Below are 25455 nucleotides of genomic sequence, written 5' to 3' on the forward strand. Positions count from 1 at the left end.
TGGGGGGGAAACCAGAGCTAAGCGGATGCTTGGCAGGGGAGGGGGGGGGGGGGGGGTCCTGCTTTGCTGACTGAAGGGGAGCCAGGTAAGGGGCATGGATGGAGAGTCGGGCGGGGGGGGGCGCCGGAGGAAGAGCTGGAGGAGAGAGGTGGGGGCACGCAGTTGGCCGAAAAAGGGAGATGGCTAGTCGGCGGGATGGGGGGGTGGTTACCCCTCCCCCCCCCGCCCCCGGACCAGGCTGATCACGTGGAACGTGGGGGGCCTGAATGGGCCAGTCAAGAGGTCCCGCGTGTTCTCGCATTTGAAGGGGTTGAAGGCGGACGTGGCCATGTTGCAAGAGACGCACTTAAAGCTCGCGGACCAGACGAGGCGAAGGAAAGGATGGGTGGGACAGGTGTTTCACTCGGGGTTAGACTCAAACACCAGAGGAGAATGGCTATTTTGGTCAGTAAACGGGTGGCGTTTGAGGCGGGGAGCATCGTGGCGGACAAGGGGGGCAGGTATATAATGGTGAGTGGCAAGCTGCAGGGGGCCCGGGTGGTGTTAGTGAATGTATATGCCCCGAACTGGGACGATGCGGACTTTATGAGGCGCATGTTGGGTTGGATCCCGAACTTGGAGATAAGTCACCTGATTATGGGAGAGGACTTTAATACGGTCTTGGATCCGAGCTTGGATCATTCCAAGTCCAGAACGGGAAAGAGACCAGCGGCGGCCGGGCCTTGTGGGAGTTCATGGGCCAGATGGGGGGAGTGGACCCCTGGAGGTTTATGCGGCCAAGAACGAAGGAGTTTTCCTTTTTCTCCCATGTCCATAAAGTCTATTCGCGAATAGACTTCTTTGTGTTGAGTAGGGCATTAATCCCGAGGGTGGTGGTGGTAGAATACTCGGCCATTGCGATCTCGGACCATGCCCCGCACTGGGTGGACCTGCGACTGGGTGCGGAACGGGGTCAGCGCCCTCTCTGGCGACTGGATGTGGGGCTGCTGGCGGACGAAGAGGTGTGTGGGCGGATAAGGAGGAGTATTGAGAATTATGTGGGAGCGAATGACACAGGTGGCAGTGGTTTGGGAGGCTCTGAAGGCGGTCATTAGGGGAGAGTTAATCTCCATTAGGTCCCACAGAGAGAGGAAGGAGAGGGCGGAGAGGGAGAGACTGGTGGGAGAGATACTCAGGGTAGATAGGAGGTACGCGGAGGCCCCAGAGGAGGGGCTGTTGAACGAGCGCCGGAAATTACAGGCGGAGTTTGACCTGCTGTACACGGGGAAGGCGGAGGCGCAGCTGAGGAAAGCGAAGGTGGCAGTTTATGAGTATGGGAGAAGGCGAGTAGGATGCTGGCGCACCAGCTGCGCGGGAGGGAGGCGGCCAGAGAGATTGAGGGAGTGCGGGATAGGGAAGGCATCATGGTGCTGAGCCCAGAGAGGATCAATGAAGTCTTCAAGGAGTTCTACGGAAGGTTATACGAGTCGGAACCCCCCGGGGAGGGGGAAGGGATGAGGCGGTTCATGGGCCGGTTGAGCTTCTGAAGGGTGGAAGCAGAGCGGGTGCAGGGACTGGGGGCCCCGATTGGGTTGGAGGAGGTAGTCAGGGGGCTGGCAGGCATGCAGACGGGCAAGGCCCCGGGCCCGGACGGCTTCCCCGTAGAATTTTATAAGAAGTTCTCGGAGCTGTTCAGCCCGCTCCTGATGAGAACCTTCAATGAGGCAAAGGAGAAAGGGATCCTCCCTCCAACAATGTCGCAGCCATTGATTTCGCTTATCTTGAAGAAGGAGAAGGATCCGCTTCAGTATGGGTCCTACAGGCCGATATCGCTCCTGAACGTGGATGCCAACCTTTGGGAAAAATTCTGCCACCAGAATAGAGGACTGTGTCCCGGGAGTGATTGGGGAGGACCAGACGGGTTTTGTTAAGGGCAGGCAGCTGAACGCGAATGTGAGGAGGCTCCTGAATATTATCATGATGCCCTCGGAGGGGGGGGAGGTGGAGGTGGTGGCTGCGATGGACGCGGAGAAGGCCTTTGACAGGGTGGAGTGGGAGTATCTGTGGGAGACGCTAGGTAGGTTTGGATTTGGGGAGGGATTTATAGGGTGGGTCAAGCTGCTGTATTAGGCCCCTGTAGCGAGTGTGTCCACAAACCGGCTAAGGTCGGAATATTTCAGGCTGCACCGGGGGACGAGACAGGGGTGTCCCCTGTCCCCGTTGCTGTTTGCCCTGGCAATTGAGCCGTGGGCCATTGCGCTCAGGACTTCGGGGGATTGGAGGGGGCTGGTGCGCGGAGGGGAGGAGCACCGGATCTTCCTCTACGCGGATGACCTGCTGTTGTATATTTTGGACCCGTTAGAGGGGATGGGGGAGGTCATGCGGATCCTGGGGGACTTCGGGAGGTTCTCGGGGTATAAGTTGAACGTGGGGAAGAGTAAGCTGTTCGTGGTCCACGGTAGGGGCCAGGAGGAGAGACTGAGGCAGCTCCCGCTCAGGATAGTGGAGAGGAACTTTCGGTACTTGGGGATACAAGTGGCCAGGAACTGGGTTGCCCTGCACAGGCTCAACTTAACCCGGCTAGTGGAGCAGATGGAGGGAGAGTTCAAAAGGTGGGATATGGTCCTGCTTTCCTTGGCGGGACGGGTGCAGACTGTGAAGATGACGGTTCACCCCAGGTTCCTCTTCATATTTCAGTGCCTCCCCATTTTCATCCTCAAGTCCTTCTTTAAGCGGGTGAGTAGGATTGTGACGGGATTTGTGTGGGCGAATAAAATCCCGCGAGTCAAAAGGGTATTCTTGGAGCGTAGCCGGGGGGTGGAGGGGAAGGACTGGCTCTGCCGAACTTCTGCAGTTATTACTGGGCGACCAATGTGGCCATGATCAGGAAATGGACGATGGAGGAGGGGGTGGCGTGGGGGCGGTTGGAGGCGGCGCCGTGTAGAGGCACCAGTCTAGGGGCACTTGTTACGGCTCCGCTGCCGTTCTCGCCGGCGCGATACACCATTAGTCCGGTGGTGACGGCGGCACTGAGGATCTGGGGGAAGTGGAGGAGACACAGGGGAGAGGAGGGGGCCTCGGTGAGGACACCAATACGGAATAACCACAGATTTGCTCCGGGTAGTTTGGATGGGGGATACCAAGGCTGGTATAGGGCAGGTATTAGGAGGATGGGGGACCTGTTTATAGACGGGACTTTCCCTAGCATGCAGGCACTGGAGGAGAAGTTCGGCCTGCCCCCGGGGAATGCGTTCAGGTACCTCCAGGTTCGGGACTTTCTTAGAAAACAGGTGGGGACATTTCCGCGTAGGACCCAGGACAGGGTGGTGTCTGGCATCTGGGTAGGGGAGGGGAAGGTGTCGGACATATATCAGGAGCTGCAGGAGGTGGAGGAAGCCTTAGTGGAGAAGTTGAAGGGCAAGTGGGAGGAGGAGCTGGCTGAGGAGCTGGATGAGGGCCTGTGGGCCGACACACTGGGCAGGGTGAACTCCTCCTCATCATGTGCCACGCTCAGTTTAATTCAGTTTAAGGTGGTGCATCGGGCGCATATAACGGCGGCAAGAATGGGTAAGTTTTTTGGGGTGGAGGACAGGTGCCCGAGATGTGCAGGGAGTCCGGCGAACCATGCCCATATGTTTTGGGCTTGTCCGGCGCTTAAAGAATTCTGGCAGGGGTTTGTGAGGGTGATGTCTAGGAGTAGCGATATTTAGGGTGTCGGAGGATCTGGGAGTGCAGGAAGCAAAACAGGCCGAGGTACTGGCCTTTGCCTCCCTGGTAGCCCGGAGACGGATCTTGCGAATGTGGAGGGACTCGAAACCACCGGGGGTGGAGACCTGGGTTAATGATACGGCGGGATTCCTCAGCCTGGAGTGAATAAAGTTTGCCCTGAGAGGGTCCTTAAGGGGGTTCTCCCAGCGGTGGCAACCTTTCCTTGACTTTCTAGGGGAGCAGTAAGTGTCAGCAGGAGCAGCATCCTGGGGGGGAGGGAGGATGCTTCAGGTGGGGGTACTGTTGATATAATGTGAGTTGGGCATGGAGACAAAACCCACCTTGTTCTGTTTAAAAAAAAGAAAAAATTCTGTTGTGTAAGTAGTTTCACTGTAAGCTTTGGGATATGTTTATTGTTATTTTTTATTACTAGCTGTATTTCTATTTTTGTTATGTAAAAACGCTCATTGGAAAAACTTTAATAAAACATTTATTTTTTTTAAAAGTTGGCACAGGTACAGCACGTAGGATAGCAATAGTGGCGAGGGCACAAACCTGTAGAAACAAGGGCCTGGATTCTCCAAGCCTCCGTGCCGAAATCGCGCCCGGCGCGGGGGCGGAGAATGGGGCATTAGACCCGCGATCGGATCCGATGCTGGGACGCGAACCTCCGGTGATAGCAGAATCGGCGGCAGTAGCGCACGTGCGCGTTCGACGTGGCGCCAGTTGGGGGCCGTTGAAAGAGGCTCCAGCAGCAATTCTCCGCGGTCGACTGGCCGCGTTCCCGTCGGCGTGGTTCACGTATGGTTCCACCCGACGGGAGCTCGGCGTCACAGCTGCGGTGGCCGTCCTGGTGGGAGGCAGGGGGATCAGTCTCCCGGGGAGGCCTCCACGACAGCCAGGCCCACGATCGGGGGCCACCGATCGGCGGGCGCACGCGATCTGGGGGGGGCCTACCTTCCTCAGCGCCGGCCCGTTGTGTGTGGCCACCATGTCGCGCGGGGCCGGCGCGGAAGCAGCCACCACGCTCATGCGCAGATCCGTGGCTGAAAGTGCAGGGCCGCGTATCGGCAGCAGGAGGTGCATGGAGCACTCCGGCGCCGTGCTGGCCCCCTGTGGGCCATGGAATCGCTGGGCCAAGAGGTCCATTGACGCTGGTGTGAAACACTCCGGTGTTTACGCCGGTGTCAACACTTAGCCGCCGTTTATAAGTATCCCGGCCATGTTCTTCTGTTCACAATAAACATCTGCTCACAAACCTTCCAACCTGCCTCAATGCTCTGCCAGAAGGGTATGAGGGATGGGCTGGACTGGGCCAGATGCAGAGGGAGTGTTGGGCGGAGACGTGGGAGTTGGGCACAGGCCAGGGCCCCCAGGTCAGCCACCGCATATCGCTCCTGCCCCGCCCCTTCCCTCGCCCCCACACCCCGCCCTACCTCCTCCTCCATTCCATGGGTTTGATGGAACGGTGTGATGGAATGGCCAGCTCGTATGCAGGAATCACCCATCCGGACGGTGGAAATTGTTGTTTGGGCAGGAGTACAACATTGTCAAACAATGCGGAGCAACAGAGCTCATCACAGATCGGGTGATCATCACCTACCATCCCAGCGACCAGACCCACTCATACCGCCAACCTACGACCTGCACCCCATAGTTAGGCAGGTAGAAATCATGGTACCGTGTTGCAGGGAGGGTGGACATATGTGGGGTGGTTGGTCGGGGGGAAGGAGTATGGGCATGGGACAGGATGTTCGTGCTGACCCACCGGGCAGACCCCCTCGTCGATGAACCTGGAGGCAATTAGAGCGTCCCATGCGCGGCGACTCTGGCGCACAAATTGAGCAACCTCCTGTGGTTGCCCAGGCTGCATCTTCTACCCATCCTGGCCCTCCTAGTGCATCTCCAGAGAGGTCCAGGCATCTGAACCGCATCTTTAGTACGCCGATGCACCGCTTCATCATGCCCCTGGGTCACGGCATGAACGTCATTGTAGTGAGTCTCCGCATCGGTCTGTGGCCTCCGGATAGGCATAGCCGGATAACTCCTGTCGCCCAAGAGCCAACCCCTCACCCGGGGTGTACCTTTAAGGTGTCTGAACCATCAAGTGTGCCAGGATGAAGGCATTATGCATGCTGCCTGGGTATCGGCCACAGATGTATATGATGTGCATCACGTGGTCACACACCAGCTGCACAGTCATGGAGTGGTACCCCTTTCGGTTTCTGAAGGCCAAAATATCAGCAGGAAGATAAAAACGGTCATCTAACAATTACAAATTATTGTCAATGCACTCACATCAAATAGAAGCTCAGAAGTTCATTAAATGGGTCCCTGATAGGAAAATCACAACGAGTGCCAAGGATTAAGTGATGGGTCTGGGCACAGGAAAACCTGAAACAAAATGTGACTGAGGATGGAAGGGAGAGCGAAATGTGAAATGGTGATAGCTCATGATCTCTGTAGCCAGCCTAGTGGCAGACTGGTTGACTGATGGTTAGTCACCCCTTTTAAAGGTTAGGCCAAGGATTGACACAGACTTGCAGTGAAGTCACTTACCTGTGTCTGCATTAACTGGATGACCATTAATCCTGAAGATTTAAGTCTTGCAGTTCAGTGAATGTGCAGGAAACATTAATATGCACAAGCCATTCTGTTTAATCAAAACAATTTTGAAGTGTTTTGTACTTTACATTTAGAACTTACTCGTGTTTGAATGTCAGTTGTCCTGTTCTCTCAGGTGCTCATGCGCTGATGGCTTTGAAGGTGAGGTCTGCGCAATAAATATTGATGACTGCGAGGACAACGATTGTGAGAATAATTCCACCTGCATTGATGGGATCAATAACTACACTTGCCTCTGTCCGCCTGAATTTACAGGTAAGCGAAATAGGAGGTGGTGGCAATCTGATTAGTCCAAAACCAACAATAGATGCATATTAAAGAGATGAGGGTAAGATTATCTGTTTCTTTCAGTGAGAAAAGCGTAATGAGAAACTTGCCAACGGTTGCAGAGTTTCTTTTTCTGTTCAAAAACATGTTATATTAAAATAAACCAGCATTTTCCATCTTTAAATTGGACTGCTTGTGCAATAATTTGTTAAATGAATACTTTTTCCATATTTTTCCCTCACATTTTTGCACTCTTGATTTTCTCCCCTTACCTATTTTTTCCTGAAGGCACTGCGGGGATATGGTTCCACAAACTGTGGCAATCCTCCAGTAATTCAACCCTTGGATATTCTTCATGTGAGGCCAGTTGTAGCAGTTTTGTCTATCACCACCCCAGCTGACATCAGCTAATTTAACCTAGACCAGAGATTTGACCCAGAACATTCCAAGACTGTATACCACACTTAAAACACAGAATGGAACATGTGTGCATGTCAGAAAATCATGCATTCATTTCTAAACTAAAATGAATGCAGTAAAACTTGCATCTAAAATTATTATTTGCAATGCAAACATGTGAATGTAATGCATTCCTTTTAGGATACTAGGTGAAGTGTTCAGACACTGATATTGCAAACGATAATTTCTAGATTTTAAATTCCTAACTGTTTGAGGTATTTGACAGATGATTAAACCTGAAGGTAGTAATTTCACATTGTCTGGTAATTTCTTTTGAATATACTTTAAAACCTATTGAAAGCTGTGTTCTAGTTGTTCCATTTGTATTCTGTCTGCTTTGTTGTTTGAATAGGAACCTATTAAAACTGGCCTCAGTCTAACAAATGGTAGTTTCTGAAAGAAATGTTGTAATTTAGTAATTTGGTTTCCCACTGCAATGTAAGTTTTCTTTAAAAATACACAACTTTATGGAGTTAGAGCCATCTGGAGAGTTGAGAGGCAGATGTCTGGGTGGCTTCTACCACTGAAGATGCACAGTATGAAATAATTTAGTAAAGTAAAGGATGACGCCAACGCGCTATTTTGAGGTAATTGTGCCACATGCATTAACCGCAAACAAAAACAGAGGAACAAAGACTTTATAACGTCAAAGCTCTGCACTGCTTTGTTCCGTTGTGTATTTTCTTTGGAATGCTGTGATCCAGTTTCCTATAAGCACAAGAAACATACCACAGCTTGCTGGTGGATTGAGGGGGAATAGAGCTGAAGGCAAGCATGATGTGGATGCTGCCTGCTGTATTTCACAGTATGGCATTCCCAAAGGTGTGCTTCGTGATGGAAATTTTCAGATTTGCACCGATTTGTTTTAAGTCAGGATTTCAGTTTTGACTTCTGCATTGGAATCATAAAATTGTCTTATTACTAATGCACCATGGATAACAGTAAATTGGAACAGAGCGGCATGGAGATACATTGTTAAAACAATTATTTCTACAATAGCAGTTATGTTACTTCCAGATTCATATTAAATATTAAATCATGCAGATATTGTAGCTATTTCAGCTAATGTATATTTTGTTGAAAAGAAAGTCGCACTGCCAAGGTTTTTTGTCTTGCACACATTGGGACAAATGCAAGAATGCCAAATCTCAAGTGATCACAACAATTTTACTGCAGAAGAAAAGGGTGCAGATTGGTTGGCAAGTTGACTCTAATTGACCGAGGTGTAGCCATGAAGAAAGCAAAGGGGAGCTATAGGTTCTGCAAGCTTCTGAGTAATTCAAAAAAGGCTCAGAGCTTAAACATATTCTTTTTGTTTGCAGAGAAAAGTCCTTGTGTATGACTATGTCTCACTAGTAAGCATAAATGAGCTCCAATGACTTACTTAAATTGGTTGTTTGTGTAATTATTAGCACAATCAGGATCATACAGCAAGTGCTGTATAAGCACCAAACCATATCTAACAGTTGATGTTTTCTTTTGGCTTTCACAAGCGTGGGTAGTTGAGCATGGTCTGTACTCTGCCTATTACAAATAACCAAAGCAACATGCTTCAATTGATCAGGATTTTCCTTCAGTTGTTCATAATAGGCAGTATGTAGCCTGTAACTCAACTAGCCCACACTTGCAAAACCCGAAACAAACTCTGCTATTAGATATGATTCCGCTATTGGACAGAATTTGCTGAATAATCCCGAGTGCGCTAACAGCCACAGCAGCAACCAATTTAAGATAATAAGTCAAACTCGTAACATGGCACATTTACATTTAATAGAAGTGATTTACATGCATCCACAGGGACCTGTTCTCTACAAACAAAGAGAATATGTTCAAGCCATGCGCTGCCTTTGAATTACGCGGAAGCTTGGGGCGCCTGTATATTCTCATTGCTTTCTTCATGACGATGCCTCAGCAAATCAGAGTCGACTTGCTACCCAATCAACACACTTTTCTCCTGTAGTGTAAATTGTTGTTATTGTTTAAAATTTGGCATCCTTGCCTTTGTCCTGATGAGTGAAAGACAGAAACCTTCGTCAACATGGCTCTCATTTCAACAATTATTCCATTTCTTAACTACCAAACAATTATTTTAAACCTCTGGTGCAAACACATTCAAATATGATAAAAGTCAAAATGTTCATACTAATGCTATATTAAAAGGCAAAATCCAGCAATGGATGCTCCTGAGATTGCAGTTATCCATGACATCCTATGCACTGGCCCCAGGGTCTGGGACAAAATACCCTACGCCCTCTTGGAACGTTTCTGCCGTAAAGCCAGAAGAACCAAAAATAGAAAATAGACCATGATGGAAATTTATAGCCCCCCCCCCCCCCCCCCCCCCCCCAAGTTTCTGCTGAGCCTTGTTTGGGGCCCCAAAGAGGAGCACTTGAGTTAGAGGGAGCATGGTCAAGAAGGAAAATCCCAAGCTGACACTTTCTTTGTCCTTGACTTGACTGAACAATAGCAGGCCAAGCGAGAGGTGGCATAACACCCTGCAGCCAAATATATAAGGGCCTTCCTAAGATCTTGAACAGAGCCTTCAAAAATTGCGAAATTTTTAACATTACTTTTTGACTCGCTATGAAAAGGGCCAACAGGGTACTGAGAGTATTTTCCAGGAGCAGCTGGGATTCACACACCCACAGAGCTGGCATACCCCATCGGTTTTCTGCCATTCCGCCATATGACGCACACAGGATGGTCACTGATGCCTAGATTATGCAAAGGAGATAATCTTCTGCACGCTTTGGAGCAGTTAGTGCCAAAGGTCACTGGCAGGCATATTCCATAAATTAGCTGCCACATCATAATATGGCTGGAACACCATAGAAGGCAAGATCACTTTCAATAAAAGAAAAGAAAAGTGGGCTACTCAGGATCCCATCTTCCACTTGCACAGTCTCCCACCCCATATCAGAAACTTGTATTATCAGACACTGACAGCCGTTCATTGGTACATCTGATATTCTATCTCTAGCACTTTCAGGATATCATGTGCAGCCTAACACCAGTAAATGAGGCAGCTGAGCTGGCCTCATGCCATCCAATGATGGCAGCTCAGTTACAGCACCTGAGAAACATAATCACCTAAAAGTGCATGATTACATTTCGGTATAACTTTATTCATTTGAGAAGAGAGACATGATGTGGTTCTGATGCAGTGAAGTGTGTAAGAATATTTATGTTATTGCCTAGCTGTCATCAAGGAAAATACTTTTGCTAAATACCTCTTTGTGAAGGTCCGGCCCCTTTAAGGAGGCCACATTACAAAAATGATGTACACAGCTTGGTTGCTTGTTGTTAAGTTAAGTTTAATCAGCCATCTTTCTATTGAATGTTCGAACAGGCTCAAAGGGCTGAATGGTCTGTTTCAACTCCTACTTACGTATTTATGTTCCTCCAGTTGGTGGAGTTCATTTTAAAATGTAAAATGGACAATATTGGTTTAGCTGACTCTTAAACTTCTTGTCCAATTTTCATTTGAAATTTCAGTTGCATTGTCAGCCAGATTTTATTATTTACTGAAATGAAATGCTCTAATCCAATCTGATGCTACAAGCTCTGTCACCTTACCACCAAGTCCATACCTCTCCCCAGCAAATGCCTAAGGTTGAATTGGGCTGTTTGCAACTTCAGTATCTTATTTAACTGTGCTGAACCTCCAACCTCATGTCCTGTCCCTTACCAATACAGCCTACTTACACTTCTGTCATATTGTCCATTTCTTCAGTGTCTCATCTTAGCCTGCTGCTGACATCCTCAGCCATGCCTCTGGTACCTTCAGACATGACTATTTCAATGCTCTCCTAACTGACCTTCCACCGATAGCTGCCCGCCTCAGCTACTATAAACCTGAGTTCTTCCAAAATTCTGCTCTTGCATCCTAGCTCACACTAAGTCCTGTTCACTCATCATGCTGTACTTGCTGATTTACATTGGCCATTGGTTCCCTGTCTGACAGCACTTCCATTTAAAAATTCTTATCCTCTTGTACCAAGCCCTCTGTGGCCTTGCCCTTCACTGCCTCAGTATCCTTCCTCGTGATCACTGCCCCTGCCACTCCTGTAGATTGCGGTTTAAAAACTACCTGTTTGACCAAGATTTTGGTCATCCATTTATATTATGTTTCTGTGGCTTGTAACAATTTGTTAAAATGCTTGTGATTTTTTAAAATTACATTTTTGTACTTCAAAACAATGGAGTTGTGGCACCATTAATGGTTGGTCAATTAGTAAAATGTTGCTGTGTAGTGAGATTTGCACATCATTGTGGAAAGGGGGAAAGTACTATTACCAATTATTGTTTGGCAACACTAGTTCCAAGAACATTGCACGTAGTGTCATTACCACTTTGTCAATTAGTCGCCATAGTCCCAGGTGACCATAGGCTGCTCTCCCCTGTGACCAGGAGAGCTGACTGGTGGTGATTTGACCTGAGGATCACCACACCTCAGGCGAGGGATAAGGTTGAGAAGGTAGGGCCTTCATGAATAGCCTCTGTCAGTGCAGGAATTGAACCCATACTGTTGGTCTCGCTCTACATCACAAACCAGCTGTCCAGTCAACTGAGCTAAACTGGCTCCCTTAGTCAATGTTGAGTAACTTGAACCTGTTCTGTACACTTTGTCAACTCATTTTTGCAACACTAGGGATTTTGTCAACAGACAAAGAAATAGCAACTAATTGTGGAATTTCCTGACATCTGGTGAACACATGAAACTAGAGAAAATAAATTACCAACGTATGCCACTAATTAAACCAGTTAATTTTGTTTACTGGTTTGTACCATAATTTGCCAGCACCATTTAAACACACTTGCTAAAAGCTCTGAATGACTAGGTTTATTCAGAGGTGAGATTTTAGAATTTGTCAACGTATTTCTACAGCTTTGTCAAGTGAAGAATGATTAGATGCTTCAATATTGTGTCCCATTGACCAGTCATTAGAATGAGAAAAGTTGGCTTTCCCAATAGCTTAATGTGAAGATGCACATTCCAGTGTGTTACTGAGTAAATACAGGTCAAGAAAGTCTCCATTTAGATTCTTTGCCGGAGCTGAGTTATCCAAATTTAACCAAATGACAGTTTTGCTTTTGCAGTTCACCTCAGTTCCACAAAAAAGGGAGAGGAAAAATCAGCTAAAGCTCCTGGCTCTAGATCTGGAGAAACCTTGCTGAAAAGCACATGCATTATTAAGGGACTAGCAGGATCAGGCTCAAATGTGATGGCCTCCACGGTCGGATATCCTACTGATACTCATTGCTCATGGAAAAGGTCAGTTGCCTGGGGTACTGTAGGATAACCAGACCTACAGAACCATATCCAAGCAACAATCAGTGCTATCAGGAAAAAAAGGAAGGAAATTGGGGGTGAGAAATGGATTTAAAATGAAGAAAAGCAAAATAGTTAATGAATTACACCAAGATAATTACTTCATGAGAATTGGACTACTGTGATCTACAGGGGAGACTGTGACCCTGATGAGGGTGCAATCTGATAAAAAGATAATAAAAAAAGGCAGAGAAATAATATAGGAAAATAGAAATATAGAGAGATGATGAAAGCCTCAGATAGTTACTAAGCTTTTATTTTCTGCTGAATTATATTGTTCCAGTGTCTTTCAGAAGAATAAACTCAGAAAATCTCTTGTTTCTTCTATCTCTTGTCACTGCAAGCTGCTAATCTGAATGAGGTGGAAAAAGGTCAGTCGCAGTCTGTTTCTCTCCTTTTTATCTTTCCCACAAGCTGTTCGACTCAGATCATTTTTTCTTGTTCCTGTCACCTGCTTGTTCCTTGGAAATGAGGTGCATGATTTCCACTCCCACCTCCTGACACGACTGTCATTTCCCCCTCTTATTTTGAAATCATTATGGTGAGGTAGGTAAGGATATCAAGTCAAGCAGCTCTTCTTTAGCAAACCTTCAGCTTTGAGAGATAACTGGATCTCAGCCTCATGATGTGCCAAAAATCACCTGCTGTTTAAAAATTGCATCCCTTCTACTTTGCACAGAAGCTTAATTCTGCTTTATCATAGTCGCACCGGCCCCAATTCAACTAGATCTTTCCTATCTGCTGCCTGTTGCATCAGCTGGATCGATGAATATGATTCAATTGTGATATATCTGCTGCATTGACATGTGGTATTTGTTATTGAGATAGCCAGTTTCATTCCTTATGCCATAATTATTGGGGGTGATGCTGCTTAATGGAGCCTGTTTGCGCTCGATCCTGTGTCGCTTACTGATCGTTTGATGTAGATTACTACACCTCACCTCTAGCAAAACAAACTGTAACCAAGTAAGATAAATAATGCAATTATCGGATGTTCACCAGGAACTAGACAAGAGTAGAATGTATAACATATTAACCGTCCAGACTAAAATAACAGAACAAACAAGATATATGACATAATTACGGCATCCAGAGTAGAAATGAAGTAAAACGGCAATAAGTAGCACAAAATGTGTCTCGAGGGCAAACAGCTCCAATATGCATGATATCCCTAATATTAGAGAGCTGAATCCAAACCCGTCAATAAATATCTTTGCAGTTTATGTGACACTATGCTATTGTAGAGCTCATAATCTGTGCATTAATCTAGTTGAGAGCAGAATTGGGTTCAATCCTCTGCATTTATCCTAACAACAGACAGAACAAGCAGATTTTTTTAAAAACCTGTCCTCTCGTACAGGTAGAATGGGGTCATCAATGCCCACATGTGCAGAAAACATGCTGACCCTCCCCTAAAATTTCCCAGTTGTTCCCTTTGCAGGTTAACCCAATGCCTCTGGTAAGAGCTGTGCTCGGTATGTTCAGCACATTGCCTGTCTTCAATATGATGCACTAAATTGGGATGCACATAGGTCAGATTCTGTTTCAAAGACAGTTTTCAGTAGCTGCATACAGATAAATTTTCAGTGTGGTGTACCCTATATGCCAAGCCTAGGAATCATTTAAATAAATTCAGTATATGGTTCCAATTCTATTCAACATTTAATGAATTGTAATTGTACATTGCATGATGCTGTTTGAACACTACAGTAATCAGCACCTGATGGATGGTCGTCACCTGCATGAACCTTGCTGTTATTTTCCTGAGTTGCATGCAACAATATTTCCCCACTTACAGAAAATTTGAGCTGGAGATAAACATCCGGCATCATTTTGTCTTGACTGCTCTATCTCCTCCAACATCTTTTAACTGATTAATTCATCATTTTTTGAGTAATCGTTTTATGCTAATAAAAGAGAATGATGGTTATCAGTGCTAGGAATTGGAGCCGGGAATCAGCCTTAGAGCTTCCCAACCCTTCTGCAAAAGGTGCCTTAACTCTAATCTCAGAAGAAGTTGCTCGACTGCACCATAGTGAATTTCTCTACTTTGCACCCTGGATCGTCTATTGAGTGAGAAACATCTGGATTGTGGGCAGTTTAGGAGATGGGTGAGAATGCTCCAACTCATTCCACTTAGGATCCTTCTCGTCTTAAGTCAGCGAGAGGTGACTGAATCAAAACTTGATTATTTGTATGATGTGGGTGGTCTCATTTCATCAACTTAACAGTGAATAAAAACTGCACGGAAGAATGTTAGGACACAATAGTCATTGTTTGGAACTACATCCTTGATTGTGGAGTGGGGAATGTGCCAGCACAAAACCCTGCAGCAACAGGTGAAATAATCCACAGTGGATTTGCATTAAAATTAGTGTAATTAGACAGTGACTAGCAGCTTCAGGGGAAACATTTCTGGATCATTTTACTTCAGATTGTGCACAAAACGGAATTCCCGTTTTATGCACATGCTGACTTCCATCCTCAAATTAGCATCAAGAGAAATGTCACTCTTTTACCTTCCGACTTTAAAGCATATCCACACTACAGAGCTTAATAAGGCTGCATTGGGGGTTCAGAAAAATAGTGAAGCATGTTTTTAACTTTTGGTCATTTTTTCTTCATATTCAAGCATAGAAAAATGACGATTTTAAATTATGTGTCAGCGATATACTAGATGTACCTTGCTGGTTGCATGAAAACTACATCATTTTGTGTTGTTCATAAACCTTTAGGGTATGGGTAGGTATAGATTAGAAATTCTTCATATGCCAGTGTTTCCGCTGCGAGTTATTTTTCACATCTCACTGGTAAGATTAAGAGTGCACAGTGCTCTGGATTTTGCAACAATGTGACTGGCATGTGCAGCAGCAGCCTGTTAGTATCTCTCACAGGTATAAGATACCTTTGAAATCTGGAAAAAAGATCAGGGCCCAAATCAATCTGTGGACCAGCGATCTTGAAACTTACACCAGAATCATGCCCCAGTGGAGTATGCGATGTTGGGAGGTCACCTAATTTGAATATCCTGGCAGTTGCCTGCATCGAAAAGCCTGAATAAAGCTCCAGTCTTGTTCAAAAGATGGCAAATTGTGATGTTGGAATCTAGGTACTGGCTAGCAGGGATGGAGGTGTCAGGCTTCTTCCTCTTGAACATGTCTTGATTTTACTGCAGTGCTGCAATCTTAGAGCTGCTCTGGAAAAAATCATTAAATGCATCTGTTTGATTCTGACCTGCACCCCCGGATGAACCACTATAGAGGTCACTGATGTCCAATGGGCATCCTTGCCTTATATTAGACCCTACATTAGGGTTGAGTTCATGAGAACACCTGATGCAAGCAACCTCTTGCTTTGTCCCTTTATACAACTCATCTTGTAAGGGGCAGGTGTTGGCTCCACCTTTACAAGGCTCATTGCAACTCCAGTTTATTCCAGGATCTGCCGTTTCCATGTCTTCTTACACATCCTTGCAGTAATTATGGTGAGAATGCATAGGAACGGCTCTAGTTATTTGGTCTCCAGCTCATTCCTGTGCTCATCAAGATGAAGCTGATCAATTCTGATGAATGCTATATTTTTCTCCATCATCTAAATCCAGTATCGGTTTCAAATCGTGCCCCAGTTAGGTTTACCGGATGCAGAGTGAAGGTTCCTCTAATCTAGCTCAAAATACCTTGACACAAGATTCAAAAATCTACCTCCTACCAGACTAACAAATAATTTCCAATCCCACAGAAGCATTCACATGTCTTCCCTAAGTGAGACTGACATATCACGCAATTAGTGCTCATTTATGACAAGTTTTGTAGTGTAAACTATTACCCAGTTAAGGTTATGTACACAAATTCATCTCACATTGGAATTTTAGAATGAGTCTTGTTGTGTTATGTACTCTGGGATAATACATGTTGCAACTCGATGCAGCTTTGACCAAAAGATACTCCAGACTTTGAAGTAAGTTCAATGTGATTTATTGAACCATTAGCACAGTTCTCTATGAGTTCGACTCTCCTGCTAATCTTGCTATAGTAACTCAGTCTAACTAACCAGTCTGCTCTAAGCCACGTGGTGGGTGTGATGCTTCTGATCTGCCCCTGTCCTACTCTCTAAGTGTCGCCTGTGGAAAGAGACAGAGCATGTGTGCCCTGTCCTTATATATGGGTTGTGTAATGCCTCCTTGTGGTAGAGTCACCTCTGGGTGTCTTGACTGCCCATTGGTCGTGTCCTATTTTATGTGTTCATTAGCTGTATATCTGCATGACATGACGTCACTGGTGCTCCCTCTAGTGTTTACTTAATCATAGTGTATTTACATTAACCCCTTGTGTATTTACAGTGATGCATATCACCACAAGTCTCTTTGCTACAATTCTACCATTCTATCAGTCTGGCTTGGGCAGAATAGCTATTATTAAAGGTGATTGACATTGTTCACAGTTATTGGGCGGGATTCTCCACGAACCGGCGGGGCGGACAACAACGGTGCAAAGGAATGGCGTGAACCACTCCGGCGTCGGGCCGCCCCGAAGGTCGCAGAGGTGAACCCCCCCTGAGCATGCGCTGGGATGACGCCAGCACACGCTGGTGCTCCCGTGCATGCACCAACTCACGCTGGCCGGCGGAGGCCCTTCGGCGCCGGTTGGCATGGCACAAACCACTCCGGCACCGGCCTAGCCCCTGAAGATGCAGAGGATTCCACACCTTTGTGGCGGCCCGACGCCAGAGTGGTTCATGCCACTCCTTCGCGCTGGAGTTGCCCACCCCGCTGGTTCGTGAAGAATCCCGCCCCTAGTGTAATATACGCCGGCGGGACTGGCCGAAAACGGGCGGCCACATGGCCCATCGCGGGCTGGAGAATCGCCGGGGGGGGCGTTGCCAGCGGCCGCCGACCGGCGCGGCGCGATTCCCACCCCCGCCAATACCCCGGCACTGGAGAATTCGGCAGCCGGCGGGGGCGGGCTTCACGCCGCCCCCCAGCGATTCTCCGATCCGGCGGGGGGTTGGAGATTCCCGCCCTTTGTGTCACCAAGCCAGCAAAATTGATTACTTTTTTTAATACCATGCTCTAGCCATTGGGCAGAATTCTCCCATCGTGACAATGGTGTGTTTGGTGGCGGGCACGGATGGTAAATCCAGTGGGAGCCGAGAAGCCGCTAACCACTAGCGTAAAAGCACTTTGCAAGTCTCCAAATGGTGGGTCTGTACGACCGCTGGTGGCATGAACACCATTTGTATTCATTTGTGTCTTACGACTGCTCAGTAAACTAAATAATCGGCAAAATCTCGTCAGGCCTTCCAATCTTGTGTCAAATCAGCAGGAAATCATGTTGGTGTCTAACCCATTTGAAAGAGTGGCATGCAAAACGCAGATCTCAGTTCATTTGAGACTTCAAGGTGAGTGCAGCATAGCCTACTTGCCATAGCGCTGCACTCACCTTGACTGAACGCCACTTTTCTGGGGCAGACTGGGTTGCGCCCTACAGCTCTATGCTGAGCTGGTCTTTATGGACAGCATTGTGCTGCAGGACTCTTGGACCCTCCACTCCAACGGTGTGAACTTTGACCAGAGGTGGGGTCTGAGGTAAGGGCAGGGGTGGGTGGGTGGGTGCTGTCTAAGACATGGGGGGGGGGGGGAATATGGAAGAAGGGCTACGCAAGGGCAGGGATGAAATGGCAAAAGAGCACAATGGCATATAGAATTGTTAGGCGGTGGAAGAAGATGACAGCAATGGAAGGCAGAGGCAAGACCAGGGAGAGGAAAGCTGGGTCCTGACAAAGCTGCATGAAAAGTTCACAAACATAGGGCTCAAAGGGATATCACATAGTTTACTGGAAGATGCTTGAAAATTCCAGATGTGGTGGGTAGAGGTCCAAGGGGGCATGGCGCCCCACAGGTAATGGGTTCGGGGAGAGGGTGGCTGAATCGAGGAACAGACTTCTTCTTGAGGCTGCTATCCTTTTCCTTCTGGGTTGCTGAGGTCCTTCACAGTCTGTTGAAGATCAGTGGGCTGGAGAGAGTGATATGCATGTTCTGGACTGGTGTTTAAATATGGCACCTGGAGCTTTGCACACGGCAGCTGCTGGAACACCATGAGATTTGGAGGGGAACTTTCCTGTGCGTAATTATTGAGATTCCAAGCGCAGAATCTGGCGTGGGATACCACCATTCCAGCCAGTGGGAAAGGTGCCTCTGGATCTATCTGTAATTGCTCTTAGTCTCAAAAATGGAGAATTCTGCCCATAACATGTGCTTGAAGTTTTTCCCTAAATATAAGACTGTGCATATGTGAGGGAGTGATTGGGGCCTTCTCAGTCTGTTGTCTTGTCTCAGAAAGTTTTTAGTTCACAGTCACTAGTGAAGAGAAATGCTTATAAGGCATAAATAGAATAATCATTCTTAACATTCCTTTAACTGTGACTATCATAGATCATCTAAACATGACTTGGGTAAACAGAATATGGATATAACATGCAACATTGAATAAGGGCTGTTGGATAAATTTGGAGGAGTTTAGCAGGCTTTCTCTAGAAAGTCAATTCAGTAGCACCAGTACATAGATTGTGTCAAGAGAATGGCAAAATGCCATGTGTGTGTACGTGTGAGTTTGTTGATCAAACTGAGTAGAAAGTGTTCCGGTCAGCGGAGCAACAGTTCAAACTGCACTGATTTCCTCTTCCCATCTTTCCATAAGCATAAAGTGTTTTGAATTAATATTTTAAAAGTAATAAGTGGTTACATGTGTTCTCAATTCCTTGTACTTTTGGGATCCAATTGTACTAATAATCCACAGCAAACCCGAGTTAGGATTAACTCCAAAGGTTAATAATAATAAACTTTATTATTGTCACAATACATTAGCAATGAAGTGACTGTGAAAGTCCCCTAGTCGCCACACTCCAGCGCCTGTTCGGGTACACGGAGGGAGAATACAGAATGGCCAATTCACCTAAGAAACACGTCTTTCGGTACTTGTGGGAGGGAATCGGAACTCCCCGAGGAAACCCATGCAGCCACAGGGAAAAAGTGCAGACTCCACACAGACAGTGACCCAAGCTGGGAATCAAACTTGGCATTGTGAAGCAACAGTGCTAACCACTGTGCTACAGTGCCGCTCAATGTATTTTACACATTCAAAACTTGAAGGAAAAAAGGGAGGTTTGCCACTTCCAAACTGTACATTCACACAGTAAAAGGGAGCGTTGAGAAAAGGATTTTTACATGATAAAGACCGCAGAAAAATGAATATTAGTTTATGTGAGTTCCAGAATCCAGTTAGAGACATGAGGGTGTTTCTTTCATGCTAGAGTTCCATTCAAATGAGTTTTTGGTTGTCTAAACAATATGAAAATCCTTGAAACAAATTATGCTGCTGCACGATGGACTTTTGTATGTTTGGACAATTTGGCAGGCGTTGATCAGAGACTTTTTAAAAATCAAGAAGGTGTTGAGACTGTTTACCCAGTCTGGCTGCTGGAGTTATGTCCATTTGATGTTAAAACAGCAGTTTCACTGAGAAGGCCAACGATGTGGGGCTGGATTCTCCGTTTGGGAGACTAAGTCCCCACGCCTGCGTGAAAACAGTGGCGTTTTAAGCAAGGAAAACTGGCACAAACAGACCACCAGTTCCCTGCTCGTGGGTGGTTGTTGGGGTGGGGGGGAGCTAGCAGCCAGGCAGCGTAGAGATTCCAGCTCTAGATGCCGATACGGCCCAGAGCATTGCCGGGTCCATGGCTGTGCACGCGCACGGTGGCGGCCTGCAGTGGCCGCGCCATGCTTTGTGGCGGACGCAGCCCACAAAAATAGACCCCCCTTCGGCCGACTCACGTGCCTCGGACCGCGTCCCCACAGTGCCCCCAGCCCCAAATAATGCCCCCTGCCGCTCGCGGATCAGCCCTCCCCTGACTGTGGCGGCGCTGGACTGAGTCCGGAGCCGCCATGCTGATTTCCCGACGGATGAGACCACAAGTGTCCCACGCCGTCGGGAACTCGGCCAGTTGAGGATGGAGCATTGCAGGGCGGGTCACAGGCAATAGCCTAAGGCCGTTGATACAGCATGCAGCGTACCCCTAGAGTACGCCGCTTTTCAGGGGGTGGGGCATCGCGGAGGTGGTGCCGCCCCCGATTCTAACATCATTGGGAATTCTTCGCCCCGTCGCCGAACGCGATTTCGGCGTCGGGGATCAGAGAATCCACTCCATGATATTAAACTATCCAAAGGCCTGAGTCATGTGACTTTTCTTCCTCACAATGACTTCAAACGGGATGTTTTTCCAACATCTGTATATGGCTTTGGTTTCTGGACTGATTATATTTCAATTATTAGTTGTTGAAAGGGGCACAATCTATGTTGCGAGTCTGACATTTGGGAAGCCATTGTCCCAGCAGACTCACTGACCCCACTAACAAGGTTGATTATCAAATATAAACGACATCCCTGTACCTCCCTTTCAAATTGATCTGAACAGTACCAGTTCTGATGTGAGTCTTTTCGTATCTCTCTTGGCATAACAATGTGTGACATTCCAGAAACTGAAAAATATTTTTTGTCCTTGAAACTCCTGGGGACAGCGCTCAGACAGAGGGTTAACCCCGTGATCAGGTGACTTGTAGCAGCCATCTTAATTTTCTTTGTTCATCAGAAAATTACCAATTTAAAAAATAAATAGCAATAAGGATAACATTTTTAAAAATATAGTGGTGGCTGCTTTCCTTATCGTAAGAACCCAACAGTAGCTTTGTGGTAAATTTATGTATCGACAATGAAAATCAGCAATATGGTGATAACACTAAAAGAAACAGAAACTTATATTGTCAAATGTTGTATTTATCAACCATTCAGATTTAAAGGTCCAAAGAAATAGGCCTGTACTAGTAGATAAACATACTTCGTAACTCAAATGTGTTTTGTGTCTCAATCCCATCGATCAGGAGTTACAGATATTTTCTGGTTTTGGTGCAATGCATCCTTTCCACAGGATTGAATAACACAGTACTTTCAGGAAGCACCTAGGGAAGATCGACAAAGAAAAACATTCACTATTTAGCTCTGTGTAATGAAATCATTCATCACATTAACTCCATCAGCAGCTTTTAAGGGTGATGGAGAATGTCTCAGCAATTTTTCTCTTAAGATTTAGACCTCAGAGTTTCCAAGCAATAATTCAGGCCCCTCTTCCATTATTTTGCCGTTCAGGTCAAGTCTCATTGCTGCAACAGGGGATAAATGTCACCTTTTCTTATTCTGTCATAGGTGAACTATGCGAAGAGAAACTGGACTTCTGTGCCCCGGAGCTGAACGCCTGTCAACATGACTCCAAATGTATCATGACTGTCAAGGGATTCAAGTATGTGGAATGATCATTTGCTGGATGATTAATCTGTCATTTTTTGATCACCATGTAATTCTTCTGTTAACGCGAGCATAAATGAATAATTTAGAAATTGTACATTCACATACTTGATTCTGAGAAAGAGAGAGAGATTGAGATACCTTGGGGTGGAATTTGGCCAGACTTAGTTTCATTGACAACTACTGAGGTCGCTGTGTAACCCTGAGTGGAGGCGATTAGTTGCTCCAGTTTTGTTCATCCCAACCAATTTTGGGAAGGGACTCTAAGGTCGGCATCAGATTCTTTTTTACTCACAGACAGACTATCTTATCTGTTAATGAGGCGTTTGGGGGTTCCTTGCCCAATTTAGCAGCGACTCAAATTGTCCCATGCTAAATTTTTTAATTGTTACACTATGTTTTAAGCCCAGAAAATGGGCAAAATGCTTAATAATTTCTACCCCCAAGGGTTTCTGATTCTTTCAAATATTTATAACCAATTCATGGAGCCTTACTCTATTTTGTTGCCTTTTATATGTTGCATATAATTTTAAAGATCAGGCAAACTCGATGAGTCTCTTCCTACATTGCATCGTCTCACCCTATCAACATATTATCCTCTTTCTTTCTGCCTCATTTACTTATGTGACATCTCATTAAATGTATCTATGCTATTGTTCACACTGCATATATGGTAGTGAGTTCCACATTCTCACCACTCTCTGAATGAAGAGGTTTCAATTGAATTCCTGGTTGGATTTATTAGTGACTATCTTGTGTTTATGGCCCTGATTCTTGAATTCCCTTGAAGAGTAGAGGGCTTGTCGGAGTAAAGTTAAGAGAGAAATCAGGAGGGCAAAAAGGGGACATGAGATTGTCTTGGCAGATAAGGCAAAGGAAAATCCAAAGAGCTTTTACAGATACATAAAGGGTAAAAGGGTGACGAGGGAGAGGGTAGGGGCTCTTATGGATAAACAAGATCATCTATATGCAGACCCACAAGAGAAGCGACAGGTACTAAATGAATATTTCTCGTCAGTATTTACTGTTGAGATAGGCACGAATGTTAGGGAATTGGGGAAATAAAAAGTGATGTCTTGAGGTGTGTACATATTACTGAGGAAGTGGTTCTGGAGGCATTAACGCACATCAAGATAGATAAGGTAGATAGTCAACATATTTTCCCGAAGTTGAGGTGTCTAGAACGAGAGGGCACAGATTTAAGGTGAGAGGGGAGAGATACAAAAGAGACCAGAGGGGAAATTTCTTCACACAGAGGGTGGTGAGCATCTGGAATGAGCTGCCAGAGGCAGTGATAGAGGCGGGTACAATTTTACCTTTTAAAAAACAGTTAGACAGTTACATGGGCAGGGTGGGTAAAGAGGGATATGGGCCAAATGGGGGCAAGTGAGACTAGCTTAGTGATAGAAACTGGGCAGCATGGACAAGCTGGGCCGAAGGGCCTGTTTCCATGCTGTAAACATCTATGACTCTACGACTCTAAATGGAAACATTGGGTTGGATTAAATTCAACCTACTGCAGCAAAAGCTATAATGGTGGGCCCACTTAATTGTGGGAGAGTCCGTATGCCAATCTCCCAGCAGCACAAAGCATCTCTATTGAGTTGGATAGCAGAGGAGCTGACACGGCACTCCCGGTCACTTGGGGCGGGATGTAAGTTGGGTTTATTAATGAGACAACTGACACCCATGTCCTAGACCAAAATGCAGTTTAGTGGTGGATTCAATGGAGGTCACAAGGCTTTCCCGCACCTTCAGGTTTGCCAGCATCCTCCCCGGATGTCCTTGGCTAACAGGTACACCATGCCTGATCAAGCAACCTGGCATTAGGCAATTGGTGGCCGCTGAAAACCAATGCTTGCCTTCAACTGCCTCAACCCTTACCCTCACACCGCAACCCCTGTCCTGCCTTCACTCACCTTGATCTGGGATCCCACGACGAACCTGAACCTCTGGTGGCAGCATCACAGCTAGCTGCCACCGCTGATGCACGAGGAGCTACCAGCCTCTGATTGGCCAGAAGCTCTCAGCGGCTGAGAATGTCTGCCACCAGGGACCTAAATTACGAGGAGGCCTGATGCAGCCCTGTTTATTCCATCGGGCATTCCTATTGGAACTGATGTGGGGTCCCCACCAATTCTCTGTCCGGTGGGCAAAACATTCCTTGGCTTGATAAAATCCCAGCCATCAGCTCTGTGGCCACCCTATTGAAACCCATCATCAATTTAAAGACGCGTGGTAGGTCACCTCTCTCTGTGTTTTCTTTTCTAGAGAGCCCTCTTTGATCTGGTTTTATCTTTATAAATGTTTGGATACCCTCCCCGTTGCTTCCATGTCCTTTTTGTAATATGATCTAGAAAGCTGCACTATTCTCTACGTATGGCTAACCCAGGGTTTTTCACATTGTGGGTCAAACCATAGGGTGGATCACGGGCGGGTGTTGGGAGGGTCGCACAACCATCAGCTTTTAAATAGAAAGATGCAACCTTCCTGCCAGAAGCGGCGGGAGAGAACAGGGTACCCACCCAGGACGTACACTGAAGTCACGCCTCCTGTACATCCGAGTTTTGGGCACAAAATCATGGAGGAGAGATTCCTCCACTTTGTAGCTGTGAGCAAGCAAGGCTACAGGACTGTGAAGAACTGAAGATGATAGTTTTGTTATAAGGAAGAGAGGGCCAGAACCACAAGCAGGCCAGGATTGCAACTGAATCTGCTGGAGAGAGCTGCCAGGAGAGTCTACGTCAAGACAAAGCAGTGCTGGTTGTGAGCTGTATTCAGAGCTACAGGGTCTCTGGTGAACAACCTACGAAGAAGAAACTGAAATCGGGATCAGATCAGGATAAAGATGATTTCTTGAATTATGACTTTGTTAATTGTGCTATTGCAAATCAGTGTGCAAAGCCCATGGGCGCGATTCTCCGCTCCCGCGACTAAGTGCCCACGCCGTCGTGAACGCCGTCGGGTTTCACGATGGCGCGAAACGGCCCCGATCGCGATTGATTCAGGGCCCGAAAATGGGCTAGGAGTGGGGCCGCGAGGAACTCGGGGGGCGTGGCGCGAAAGCAGCGTCATAAATGGCGCGATCCGCGCACGGAAGGACCCAGGAGGAGAGATGGCTGAGCCCCGACGAGCCGCACCGAGGTTCCGGGACATGGACCTGGACACCCTCCTCGATGAGGTTGAAAGCCGAAGAGCTCCCTCTGCCCAAGACGTGGGCATCGCCAGCCATCCAGCACGGTGCGGCGCGGTTGGCGTGAAGTTGGCACCGCTGTGAGTGCTGTGGGGCACACCCCCCGGTCCGGGGAGCAGTGTCGGAAGAAGCTGCATGACCTCACTCAGGCTGCCAGGGTAAGTGCCATGAGGGTGCCCCCGGGTCACAACCAACCCCCCCCATCCCGTGCACGAGGGGGGCAAGTGGGGTGAGGGGGGGGGGTTCAGGGTGCACAATGTTGTACTCGACCCACATGAGTACTGGGACCCCCCCTGGTTAGATGCCATGGCGTGGCTCCAACTGTCTCCTCACCCAGCATGAATATCTGCACGCCCTGATGATACCCGCCTAATTGTGATGCTTTATCCAACCCCCCCCCCCCGCAGGACAAGACAGCTCACAACCAACATGAGCGTATGAGAAGCAGAGGGGGTTCTCCTGTGCTGCACCCCCTAAATGTTCACCAGCAGAGGGCCCTCGACTTCGCTGGGGGATCCGCTACCCGGGAGGTCGCGACA

General features: G+C 47.1%; 1 protein-coding gene across 7 annotated transcripts in view; it reads left to right on the plus strand.

Moving 5' to 3' along the window:
• slit2 (slit homolog 2 (Drosophila)) overlaps positions 1 to 25455 on the plus strand; it is a 671546-nt gene that overhangs the window by 583606 nt on the left and 62485 nt on the right. For 4 of the 7 annotated variants that reach the window (XM_072496476.1, XM_072496471.1, XM_072496472.1 and 1 more), the window contains 3 exons: positions 6428 to 6567; positions 12715 to 12741; positions 21625 to 21718. In XM_072496476.1, the coding sequence (XP_072352577.1) occupies positions 6428 to 6567; positions 12715 to 12741; positions 21625 to 21718 (261 nt within the window). The remainder of the gene's footprint in view (positions 1 to 6427; positions 6568 to 12714; positions 12742 to 21624; positions 21719 to 25455) is intronic. The other 3 variants (XM_072496473.1, XM_072496475.1, XM_072496477.1) reach the window with 1 other exon arrangement.

The sequence above is a fragment of the Scyliorhinus torazame genome, chromosome 3, assembly GCF_047496885.1.
Source record: "Scyliorhinus torazame isolate Kashiwa2021f chromosome 3, sScyTor2.1, whole genome shotgun sequence".
Lineage (NCBI taxonomy): Eukaryota > Metazoa > Chordata > Chondrichthyes > Carcharhiniformes > Scyliorhinidae > Scyliorhinus > Scyliorhinus torazame.